The sequence below is a fragment of the Liolophura sinensis genome, chromosome 10, assembly GCF_032854445.1.
Source record: "Liolophura sinensis isolate JHLJ2023 chromosome 10, CUHK_Ljap_v2, whole genome shotgun sequence".
NCBI classification, from domain to species: Eukaryota; Metazoa; Mollusca; class Polyplacophora; order Chitonida; family Chitonidae; genus Liolophura; species Liolophura sinensis.
The window spans coordinates 6,467,454-6,481,191 of NC_088304.1; the positions used below are offsets into that span (position 1 = coordinate 6,467,454).

Sequence of the window (13,738 nt, forward strand, 5' to 3'; positions counted from 1 at the left end):
ATTTTTTACTCAAAATTTTTTTCACCTGTACGATGATGGCTAGTTTATACATTCAGGTGGAGAAAACCATACCACCTACCTCTGGCAAGTTACTGGCGAACTTTCCCACATGTGACTTATGCCCCCTTCAACAGGCGTTAGACTGTGCAAACTAATGTCGCGCGAACAGAGCTGCATGTTAGCTGGAAAATCCAGGATCTCAAATGGGTGTTCTAAGCGATTCCGTGCAACAAAAACGGAGACATTGTTTACAGAGTGTAAATGTTTAATGTTCAGTTTCACTGAAGCAGAAAAAAAAGCATTAAAAGGTTTTCTCCGCCGTAAATGTACACGTTTTCTTCGCGGAGTAAATTAGTGTTCTTTGAAGTGAAAAGATTTTCTCTTCGCTGTACACTCTTTTTCCGCGATGGAAAGGCTTTCATCAGCGATGCAAAGGTTTATTGTATGGCGTGATGTGGACGTTTCCTCCGCAGCACAAACGTTTTCTGCGCCATGCTGAAGCTTCATACGCGGTATAAACGTTTTCTACACCATGTAGAGGCTTCATCCGCGGTGTAAACGTTTTCTATGCAATGTAGAGGCTTCGTCCACCCTGTAAACTTTTCTACGCAATGCAGGGACTTCATCCGCGGTGCAAACGTTTTCTACGCCATGCAGAGGCTTCATCCACGGTGTAAACGTTTTCTATGCAATGTAGAGGCTTCATCCGCGGTATAAACTTTTCTACGCCATGCAGAGGCTCCATCCGTGGTGTAAATATTTTCTCCGCAGTGGAAACCCATGTGCGCGACGACTGAAAATTTATTTTGGAATAATTATACATGTAACGCCATTTGTGGCAAGGGGGTTTCGTGTCGAAAACAAGCTTATGGAGTGTAACATTATGATTTTTTCGCATTTCTATGCGGCAATATTGTTGTTTCGATGTTCTTTATTTTATTGTTGAGACATGACCTTGTCATCCAATGAAGGAATAGTAATTTATAATTATTGGTCATAAGCCTGGACAACAACTGACAGCAAAGCAAAATGGCGTTGTCATTGATTACAGTTACAAATTCAAAACTACATTTACACATAAAATCTATTTTAATTAGACTGGTAATTAGGAGGCGTTCTGTCTCTCAGTGAGACAAGGTTGTCTTTTAAGTGGGTTAAGTTTTGAACAGGAAGGTATCCAACTTTCTTGTAAATCTCGTGACACTTTTGATCCACGTACTTCGCCAGTTGCAGCGAAATGCGAGTCCGCCAGAACGAGGCTGTGAGGCTGGAGTTTTTACGCTGAGTCCCCATGAACGATTGCAGCTCTTCGTCAGTCTCCGCCTGTGTGTTAGCATGAATCCATTCCCTAACACTCTCCGGTAGAGGAGAGTTTACAAACTTATAGATTTGCGCAGTAATTACTTCCGGCCTCTCCGCCAGATCTTCATATAAAATTGTCATAATTCGGTCTGGGAATCGTCTTCTATACAATTTTACCGAATGAAAGTCTTTCAACATGGACTGACAGAGTTTTGTGACGTCCTCCAAAATGTCACCAGTCTTTTTGTAATTTCCAAAGTGATTCATTCTTGAGGATATTATTCCGCGTGGATCTCTCACAAGATGGACTACTTTCAAAGATGGCAAGCTATCCATCAAGTCGGAGACGTCTGACATTCTAAATCGAATCGTTTTGATGACCCGGACTTTGCTTTCCTGACAGGCATATGTTGCTTCTTTTAAGCACTCAGGCTGCGTCTTCCCACAAGTTAGGAACTCCTTTGTTTTCGACCCTTCTTTCAAGAAAACGTCATAAAAATTTATCACCGAAATACTGTTGATGCTGCACGCGAGATAAGAACGTAGCAATTGTTGGGCAAAGAGTGTGGCATTTTCAGCGACAGGAGCTGGGCTGAAATGAACACAGAAGATCGGTTTAAACAAATTTTACCGTTTTCACTGCTGTAATTTGTCTGGATGGTTAAATCATAAAACATCCAGCTTAGTCAAATCAGGAAAAGGTTAAACCTATAGGCGTCCGACATTCGTATACCACTCGTGCAGGGACTCCAAAAGGTCCAATTCCATAACAATTTAAAACACCAATCTCCACAGGAATGTGCATGAAATAATATATAAATAGCTGAGATAATATTGGACCCACTTGCCCATCTTGTGTCAATTACCAAGGAAGGCCTTTGTCGTTGTAACTACATTTACAGGACTTACATAGCCCGGTCGGACAGTGCACTAATTACCTATATTACGTACAGATCCCTGTACCGCTCCCAATCTTACTAGTCACGATAAAAAAAAACTTGACATGACATTTTCATCTCGATCCTTCCCAATGTTTTGATATATATGTACTGATGTCCCATGGTTTGTATCGAAATGACAAACGCTGCAACAGTAAAGCATCCTTTAAATAACTGTAATCCAACCTTTGATAATTTTATCAACAGTAAAGCATCCTTTAAATAACTGTAATAACTGTAATCCAACCTTTGATAATTTTATCCCTAATACAACATAAATGCATCAGGTTTTGAATTCTAACCTTCGGTAAAGTTCGAACTCGCTGTTCGAGAGATAATGTAAGAGGTTCGAATATGAAATGTGGCGAACGTCGCTTTGACTTCAAAAGTTCCAAAGGCTGGATTAAGGTAGAGGTGGATTTGTAAATATCGGTTTTGACATTTTTTGACCATGATAACTTGAGAATTCAGTGTAAACCATACATTTCCCTGTTCCTTTCTGTTATCTATCATCTCACCGTCTGCTTGCTACTGTCTCAGGCGAGCGAAGTGCTCCGAAGTGCTCGATCTTGAATACCATCATTTTACACACTTACCCATTCGACTTTGCCACGTGCTTCATAAAGTTAGGATGTTTGAGGGCTCGTTCATAGATATGATATAGTGGCTCAAACACGTAAAACGCTTCTTTGTTGGAATCAAAAAGTTTGCCAGTGAAGGAACTACCGCCCCGCATGTAAGCTAGAATCAAGACCATTCGAGCCCCACCATAGCTGGATTCGTCCTTCTCAGAAAATAATAAAAACTGGTTCCGTCGGAGATGGTAACTTGAAATGCAAGCCAGAACTACAACAGAAAACGCCATTACCTCTGTAGTGTACATAGCAAAAGCGCGTGCGCAAGACATTACTGTTACTTTGAAACACTACTCTCTTACGACTACAGTATTTAATTGTACATGTATTTTAACATCAAGCAAGTCCCCTACATGAAGTTGACGAAAACAAACACATGAGTTTCTCTTGTTATCCACGATCTCCATGAAGTGTAAGAGAGTCCTTTAAAGACAAAAAGCTGATATTAATTATGTTGGAAGTGAAAGTCCCTTGTCTCTATAGTCCCATTAGTAAAATATTTAAAAGAAAAGAACACTTTTATACAAACTATACCTTAAATGAAAGAGCTATATAAACGGTGTGGAATTCTCTTTTTTAGATTTTTTTCAAGATGTCGTAAGAGAGAAAAACGGTTTTAAACATCGGTACTTCCTACAAAATCCACCTATTCGAGGCACATTGATAGCCCCGCCATGTTTTAGGCTTGTCCAATCAAACGCCTCCTTTCATCCTCTTGAATATTCATAGTGACGTGAAGGTGCTTAAGGTTTTACTCTTACCATATGATCAACGTGCTTTTCTAGTCTCAGCTAAACACCTATGTATACCATGATCATCGTGGATTTTAAGGTTTGTGAAAGCCAACTCTAAAAAGGAAGAGTTTGGGATGTACTAGAGGGCCACATCATACCTACATGCGTGGCAGTTGCCTGCCAAACTGTGTCTGGAATGCATTGTCCTGAAGAGCTACTGGGCAAAGCTAAGCGCGTTGACGTATGTAATCTGTTCAAATGTCTGGGTTAAGTGAGACTTTTAAGCTTTCGATGCTTAACTATTAAATACTCAAATACAAGCCCTACTTACAGAAAATGTAGGTATTTTATTGAACTTGTGCAGCTCTTTCATTTAAGCTATAGATTGTGTAAATGTGTTCTTTTCTTTTAAGGACGTTGTATTAAGAAACTATAGGAAGATATATGCACAATGCAAAGCTAGACGCCACTCGAACTCGTCAACACTCGTCAGACAATGAGAACGAGGAGTTCCCTTTGCCCTTTACTTCACTGTGCACATAACTCTAACACAGAACATTCTGACGGAGGCCTGTTTCACGAATCCATCTTGGGCTTAAAGTAAAAAATTTGATCTTCTTAAACCACATTTCGAATTTGCAGCCTGATGCTCAAACTTCGCTGACAATGTACTGCCACAGCATTGAATCAGTGGTCCATATTTTATTGAAATGATGCATATCTTTTAGGAGTTTCATTTACGATTTAAGCTAAACTCGAAATCGCTTTTGAAATGGGGTCTAGTAGATGGACACTGAATATACATTGCAAATATTACCGCCAGGCAACGAAGAGTTCAGACAATTAAAGCAGTCGCGCTCAAGCAGTCGCATACATGTGCACTTATACTGTGTTCTGTGAACAGTAACTTGCTTATACTGTGAACAGCTACTTGCTTATACTGTGAAACAGTTTCTTGTTCACAAAATACATGTATCTTATAAAATAACTGGTATAAGAAACCTGAAAATTTCAGCTTTTATATCGTTTTAGAATTTGCTATTCTTTTCTTTGGATTTAGAAAAGATTGCATAGTCTAATGACTGCGAAGTAGAGGTGGAATGTAACTGTTAAAAAAATGCCATTTAAAATTGAATTCAATTATACAAAAATCATTAAACCTCAAGAAAAGTGCATAGGACTTTTATGTAATACATTTATGTAATACATTTATGTGATGCCCTATGGAACTTGACGACTCACCCCATAAGGCCGCACCGATTATCACAATGACAGACGCGGCCTGGATCTTGCGGAAGAGCGAACATGCCATGTGGCTCCCACACTCTGCAACAAAATGTTACAATATGCGTAACCCAGGGTATGCGTGAACAAAGCACTGAATAAAACTTGCTAATGTGCGCAATCATTTATTTATTTCCTTGATTGGTGTTTTACGCCGCATTCGGAGAGAAGGGGGAAAAACTAACGACAATCCGCAAGTTGATAGCAGACTTTAACAAGTACTGCCGGAGGAGAAGCTGTGCGTAATTAATTGGATTGCGAAATACTCAACTGAGAACATGTGTGTGTATTTATTTTCTGCATGCAGTGAAAATACAAAGTCGAATTTTGTTTGTTTGGTTGTTTGTTTTCTTTGACGTGAAGTAACCAGAGAAGTAAAATGTACTACAGCATCAATTCCAAGCCGTTCAACACTAAAATCTTTGCATTATTATATCTAATTCTAAGTCTTACCAAAGCGGCGTAAATTAAGCCATCAAGCATGAAGTCAATCACGCCTTACCGGGCTCAGGAAAATGTACCCCAGCACTAATTCCAAGGCGTTTAGCTGCACACAAGTACGAAAAGGTTCTATATACATACATGCAATGTACCTCAAGCCAAAATCCGTACACATACTAGTTGTTGGAGCGAGATTATGTTCAAGTACGCATACTGACAGGGCAGTGTTATATACAGCCATATACAGTTATATACTCGGATAGTGTATGCTAATCGAGCGCAATCCGCACTATATATACACGTCCCGTGCCGATCAGAGACCACCTCACAGTTCAGTTGGCCTGACACACACACACACACACACATACACACACATACATATCATGCCTTTCTTTCTTATATGTATGTACCATGCCTTTCTGTCCATACAAGTGCGCAGTGGACTTAGATTGGGTGAAATTCAAATCTGTCATTTGAAAGTTACGCACGTCTACTTACTGTACACGACCGTTGGTTTGCGATGGCTGGTTGGGCTTACACATATAGGGTTTCTTGTACCCTCGCGTTGTCACGAATATACTCAACACACGTGGCCTATGTTGTTTTGCTTTACACCACTATCAATGAAACCAAGTCTCCACATCTAACTTGGTATATACTGAGTTTGTACACAGGGCAACCTCTTATTTAAACTGTTTTACAGCGAGAAGCATTGAGCGAGGCGATACTCCGTGTATTGGGCCAGGGTTCTGTTCAGGGCCAGCACATATGACGGTGTTTCCCAGTGCTAGTGAGAGTGTTCCACATACCAGCCTACCAGTTCCCAATTTTCTGCTTAAGAAAAACAGGGACGTCTCTACGACACCATTAAAGGTTGCTCACGGAAAATATGTGCTTGACGTTCGATTGTTGTATAGACTGCATGCTGGGCGAATATAGAGAATGAACTTCATTACAGTGAACTGTAGTGACTTCAAAATAATACCAGAGCGGAGGTGTCGTTTAAAAGGACTAGTCGGTGGTATGTATGCATGCGGTTTGGAGTACACCACCCCCCTCACAAAATAATAAACTAAACTGACAAATAATTATGGATTCAGACTGATGGCAGAATGTGTTATATTACTGTTACTTGCAAGGTGTTAATTCAAGCATATTCGGAGGGCATTATTCGGTGTACATTGATAAAATTAGCCCTGAAATTGGTCAATCCAACCAATGTAGTTTTGTCTCCAAAATTTAATTAAAAACGGGTCTGGCTCCGTCATACTAACAAGGCATGGCTCCACCAAAGCCACAGCATGGCTAGATGCTCCACGCTATGATAATAAATAGTAAGCAATTGCCAGTATGTTTGACGAAATTTAAAACACGTTGAATGGGGCCCGTTGACAGTGAAACATTAGTTTAGAAGTTTCAGCAGTAATGTTTTATGACCGTAGACTGAAATCGTCGACGTTAGTACACGCTCGATGGCATACATCAGCTTTGAGATATGTGTACACCATAGGCAGTGCTTTCCGGGATTTTGCTATCCATAAATGGATAGTTAGCAATGTCGAAATTGGTCGTCTCTTGTCACACAACCGACGTGAGGGGGAAGCCCTGGTGTTGAATATATTTCTTTCACCGTTTCGATTATGTGGGGATAATGTACCGTAAGATAGTCGTCCCTACATCGCTTGAGAAGGTGAAGAAACGAGATTTATGAAGTTAATAATAAATAAAACTTTTTCATGTTCTGGCCATCTTATTTTTTTCATTTACCTAGTTGCATAATTAAATGTTGTGTTGTGTTGTAGAAAACTGTTAGCACGTATTGAGTCAAGCTGCTTGCAAGGTGCGATCCTGAAGGTTTGCGGTGGGCTGACCTTATTAACTGAGCGACCCTAATTGTTTGCGTCAGCCCCAGTGGTTTGGGTCGAAATTGGACGGCTATTTTGGGTACGTCAAATCTATACCCAATTTTTGGGGGTTGAAACTGACCAGGTTTTTTTTGGTCGAAGTGACCCAATCTTTGTAACAGTGCAAGACATGGTATTCTAAATAGTACTTTGAGCTAAACAATGCCTTCTGTGTTCTGAGAATTATGAAATGATGGACTGTCTTTTGAAACACTAAAAAAATCGACTTACTTAGGCGCTGGATTAGGCCTAAATCATACTGAGGGATTGTTCTATGTGGATAAGCGTTTACACTGCATTGTACCTTTCAAGCGTAAGTGTCCTGCAAATGTCTCTAGAACTGTTTAGTATCCACATGCATGATCTCAAAGTGTTTCAGCTTTCCGCAGAGCTCTAGATAACAACGTGGGTGGGAAGTTGTAGAGTATTTCGGGTATTGAATATATTTTTGGCAAATCCTCGAGTGTAAGTAAAATGCCTCTTTAATTGAGACTTATAAACGTGACAGTTTTAAAATCACAGCTGTGTTTATATAAACAGTTGCAACTGTAAGCGTAAATGAGACACGTTTACCAGCGCTACTCCTTCTTCCTTTACCCCGTGATATTGTGTACGATACAAATGTTCAATGCTCAAGCATTAACATACACATATACCTGATGGACGCATCGGATATTACGTATATATGTACGCTCGTGTCTTTCCGACATCACTTCAAACTGCGGACTACTTTTTCTTCCAGGAAACTATCTTCAGTTAAAATTATTATAGACTGTGATGCTAAATGCATTAATAAAACAGCTTGGTCTTTGAGAATTTGACTTCGGGATATTGCTTTCCCAAATGGCGGCTCAGACTGTGAAGTGGATATAATTTGCTTACTACCTTTTATTTATTTCATTGATTGGTGTTTTACGCGGTACTCAAGAATATTTCACTTATACGACGGCTGCCAGCATTATGGTGGGAGGAAAACGGGCCGAGCCCGGGGGAAATTATTGCGTTCTATATGACTTGTTCTGATGATCAAATGGCGTATATTGTGTATATACGTTGTTCATAATAGATTTATTTATTTATTTGATTGGTGTTTTACGCCGTACTCAAGAATATTTTACTTATACGACGGTGACCAGCATTATGGTGGGACGACACCGGGCCGAGCCCAGGGGAAACCCACAACCATCGGAAGGTTGTTGCAAGACCTTCCCACGTACGGCTGGAGCGGAAGCTTATGAGCTGGACTTGAACTCACAGCGACCGCACTGGTGAGAGACTCCTGGGTCATTACGCTGCGCTAGCGCGCTAAGCGACTGAGCCACTGTTCATAATATAAGATAATGTTGTAACAGCGTAATCATCTCGTCATCACTTAGAAAACACATTATTATGTTCAGGAGCAGTAGACCCAGGATAAATCCTGGATCGAGTCACACCTAAGACTTTAAAAGAGCAAGTTGTAACTTCCTCACTTGGCGTTCAGCGTGAAGGGGATAGTGCAACAACTGGTTGACCCGTATCAGTATAATGGCTCGGGCGGGACGGTTACTTGCCTTCGGTAAGTGGTCTCAGTGAAGCAGCACTAGATAAAAGAGCGGTGGAAATCCGTCCTACAACAAGGAGGCATGTTACAAGCACCCTAAGGATACCTTCGTCGTAATATGACTGAAAAATTGTTAAGCACTCACTCATTATTATGTTAAATTTGACAGCTTATTTTTAGAGCGTATATATCGACAATGAACCAATGTTCTGCTTTTTTGTTTTTTGTTTAAATAACTGCAACAAAAGTATGATATTCCCTGTTGCGTTGATATTTTTTGCAGAAATCTGCTGTATCATGTATGGTGTAAGTTATCGTATTCATATAAGTCTTGGTCACTACCCACATATGCACTACCTACAAAAGCTATGCTTTTAAATCACTAGTGCACGCGAGCGGCGGGTTCAATTCCGGTCTTGGGCAGGGAATTTGGGCGTTCGTTGAAGACCACTTGTTTGCCACTAATATGGTGTACAGATCTGTACGTGATCACATGCTGGCGGAAAAGTGAATTTGTCAGTAGCTTGTCGGTCACAGACAGACAGATATAATATTATTGGCGTTCAATTCACTGGAATGATTCACGCCAAAGCAATACAACAGCCTCAATTACTGATCATGGCAAAACACACAAAGGGTAGACAGAAAAAAAACAGTTCATAACAACAGTACACAAACGCAAATGTACTAAACCAGAAATATGCAAAGTGGAGTTCTGATCATGCAAAGCAATAATAAAACACACCAATATATACAAGCAGCATTTCATGTAAAAAAGAAACAAAAATCTAAACAAGATTACAGCTCATGATAAAACGCGCAAGTAGGTTAAACCAAAAGCCTGCAGAGAGGAATTATGGTCCTGCCACAGAACACCACAAAAAAGAAAAAAAAAATTTAATACCTATGGCAACTGACAATGTAGTTTCCAACCGCTTGAAAAACTTTTTGCACGTTTCTTACCGGCTGAAGCACAGACTCCATACCCCGTCTACGCACATCTGCACAAATAAGATCATGAAAAAGTTTCGTTCTTTGAGTTGTAAACCTGTTGCCTTTAAACAAACAATGTTCACCAGTTTCTTCAACAAGACAACTTTGACACAGGCTCGAATCACGTACTTTAAGTCTGTGGAGTTATGAATTTAACGGGATATGGCCTGTTTGTAATCTATAAAACATAACTTTGGAATTGAAAAATGAATCTTCCTTTCCCAGAGGTTTCCCACTGACTCTGCCACAGACTAATAAAATGTGACTGCATGTTGCTAATAATGTCTGATGGTGTAAAACTAATATTTCGGGTAGCACTGGTGCAAGCTAGAGCTTGCTAGCAAATCTGCCAATTCATTTCCAGCTACGCCTGCATGCTCTGGGATCCGACTGATATTAACTCCTTTAAAATGTAGCACTGTACACATATGTAAAACCTCTAACACCATGGTTGAGGATACACTCCAACTGAAGTTTCTTATGGCTTGTAAAGCACTTAAAGAATCCGTAAAAATAACAACATCACCCTTTTCATAATCCGCTGGGCCTGGGCTTTAGACCTCTTAAACACAATTATATCCTTATACAACCTTGTATGCTGTGCTCTATTTCTGGCCCTTTTCCTTTCCTTGATAAGCTTGCGAACATTCCTCTGTCCACCAGGGAACAGGTACTTTTCCTGGAATGTTCCCAGAAGTTTTTGGAGCAGCCTGACCAGCTGCTGCATTTAATGCAGTAATAATGTTGTCTGTAAACTTATTCACATCACTGTCATACAAGTCTTAATTGAAGTACAAATCACAAGTTTTGCTATACTTGGCCCAGTCTGCTTTACTTAACCTCCACCTTGGCAATGAGGCAGCGCGGTCGGAGCGAGGATGAAAGCCTAAAAATACTGATACTGGATAATGGTCACTTCCACATGGAGATTGATAATCGATTGACCACGTGCATATAGAACCTTGTCTTTTGGATGACAATGTGAGGTCTATTGCTGAAAGTTTCCCAGAATATGCATCTAAACGAGTCCCAGAACCATCATTTAAAACCACCAGTTCATAATCTTGGATAACCTCATACAAAATTCTACCATTTGTGTCAAGACCTGTGCTGCCCCACACAGCGTGGTGCGCACTGATGTCACCACATATAATAACTGGATTCGGAGCACAGTGATCCAGTGAGACCTTAAAATGATTGTAGCCTAGCTTCTCACATACGTTATATAAGTTTACAACATTCACCGACCTGTTACTGTCCATTGCTATCTGGAAGCACTAGCATTCAATAACTTTGAATGGCGGTGACTTTATTTCAGTACATGAAAGGCCATTCTTGATAAACATAGCAAGTCCACCTCTGCTGCCACACAACCTGTCTTCTCTAATGACAGCATATCCAAGAAAAGTAAAATCAAGTACTCAGGCTTTAAAAATGTTTCCTGTAAAGAAACTATGTCTGGTTTTGGATCAAGATTGGAAAGGAAAAATTTAAATTCCTGACCATAGGCATACAACGACAGGATGTTTTGCTGCAAGATGTTGAAGGACATTATAGTAAGTATACAACCCCAGATTTCACACAAGTATACATATTGGAACTTATCATTATTATTTATGCATAAAGTTTCAGTGCTGCATTTTTTCTCACAATTCCTTAATATCAACGACAGAACCATCAAGATGACGTTCTACACATTCAGCAATATGGTCAGTAACTTCTTTTTTCCCTTTTGATACTTTGATATAATGAAGCACTATCTCTGTGAACAGAGTAACAACACTTATTACTGTAGATGAACTACACATTTAGGTCTGAACAGCAGCCTCAGAATCAGTTTGTGTACTAGCCCTTTTCTTTGGACATTTGCCTAAAGATCTACGTGGGGTGTGATCTACACTGTGAACTACATGGATTTGCATGCTCTTCACCACTCGAGATATCCCAAATGGATTCGTCAAAAGCAGGATCCTGTAAAAACAATTCATGGCCTCACATTCCTGAGCTCTCTCACACTTTTGAGTGCCTCAGCGAAAGAGCTGTAACTCGAATAAACTGGGCTTTATTCGCCTCTTTAATTTTTGGGCAACCCTGATAGGCTGAGCTGAGGAGATTTCCACACTTTACACATTTTGGGGCATTTTTGTGCCCCTTTGGGGCATTTAGGCCTCCCCCCAAATACCATATATTACACCTCTGGACTAGGCTTTTGTTTGAACCCTGCACACAACATCTCGCCCCACTATAAAATCTACCTTTAAGAATTTCTTGAGTAAGTGATGAGTAAGTCTCGAAACTGCAAGCTTCTTCAAAACTTTCACAACACCCACTGCCTGCTGGGGTGCAGTGCCAAACTTAACTGGGCTTAAGCTGGCTACAGGGGGGGCTACCCACGGCAGACATAACTACGTTACACGATTTCAAATGTCTCTCCTGCATGTAGCCTGACGCTTTTGCCTTCTTCTCTTGGTCTCAGTCAGTACTGACAGATCGCCCTCTGCTGCGCTTTCCACGAGTCACGGTTGATGTCGCTAAGTCCATGTTGTCCTCTTCTTCTTCCTCCATGCTTATAGACTACGTGATAAAAAGTAGTAGTGTAGAACACTATTCTACGTGCACTGACATGAGTTGTTATTACAGCACAGAGAGAGAGAGAGAGAGAATGGCCCTGGGGCGACTCAGGGTAAGGAAGAGACAACAGGAGCCGTGAAACACAGTGCTGAGTTACAGTGCAATTACAGCAGACATCTACACTAGTACAGCTACTACCTCAATACCAAAGCAAAAAATTACAAATATACAAAGTAACAGTATAACACAATCCTATCGACCAAAGCAACAAGTTAACAACAACAACAACAGCAACACCAGGTTGCTGAAAAGTAAACTCAAATACCAAACAAAATAGTTCAACCGAGCCAAAAATTCCCTTGGAAGAAAAATACAGAAAATTAACGGAGCAATCACAACCTAATAAATGTACCATACAGGTCAGAAATACATCACAGTTCTCGAGAAACCCACGAAATTATCGGGGCAGAGAAAAATCACCTCCAACCTGACTAGAGGAAGGGAGGTAACCGTAGCTTGTCGGTTTCTTCCAATTACGAAAATGACTGCCATTGTGAAATTTATAAACAGGGGCGTTATAAACAAATGTACAAGTAGGCCTATGACGTAAAGAACTATGAAGGTGGCCTGCATCACTAGCTTATTCGCCTGAGATGACTTTGAACATATATTATCAGCCCCCTGTATACATAGCTAGCCGGCGAGCGAGGTCGTATTTTCGCTCCCTGCTTTAGGCTACCTGCAAACCACTGCTACAATCTTGGGTATATACGTGCATGGCGCGAAACAGTCTATCAAATTAAAAATGGGCTATACCCCTATGTGCATGGCGTAAAACAGACTATCGAATTAACAGATGGGCTATACCCCCATGTGTATGGCGCGAAACAGACTATCGAATTAACAGATGGGCTATACCCCCATGTGTATGGCGCGAAACAGACTATCAAATTAAAAAATGAGTTATAGGCCTACCCCTATGTGCATGGCGTAAAACAGACTATCAAATTAACAAATGGGTTTTACCCCTATGTGTATGGCGCGAAAAAGACTTTCAAATTAACAAATGGACTATAGCCCTATGTGCATGGCGTAAAACTGACTATCGAATTAACAGATGGGCTATATCAATACATGCATGGCGTAAAACTGACTATCGAATAAACAAATGGGCTATACCTACGTGTACTTCCAAAACTCGACATCTCAGAATGTGTTTATAAATATCTATGTTTTACTCCGCATGCGATCTTGTTTCCTTCAATCACAAAACTGATCACCTTAATTTGAATATATGGGTGGAAATCTCTTAAACATCAATCATGTTTACAAATATATACACAGACCGAAGATATATCGATTTTCAGTGCAAATTAAAGATGTTATAAACTTC

General features: G+C 40.3%; 1 protein-coding gene across 1 annotated transcript; it reads right to left on the reverse strand.

The window, feature by feature from the left end:
* Positions 1–1,072: 1,072 nt before the first annotated feature.
* Positions 1,073–12,837, reverse strand: LOC135476844 (carbohydrate sulfotransferase 1-like). The gene is made up of 4 exons (XM_064756985.1): positions 12,758–12,837; positions 4,852–4,935; positions 2,837–3,086; positions 1,073–1,894 (listed from the first exon to the last, which is right to left on the reverse strand). The coding sequence occupies exons 2-4, from the start codon at positions 4,919–4,921 to the stop codon at positions 1,090–1,092; spliced, it is 1,125 nt and encodes a 374-aa protein (XP_064613055.1). The 5' UTR covers positions 4,922–4,935; positions 12,758–12,837; the 3' UTR covers positions 1,073–1,089.
* Positions 12,838–13,738: the final 901 nt, after the last annotated feature.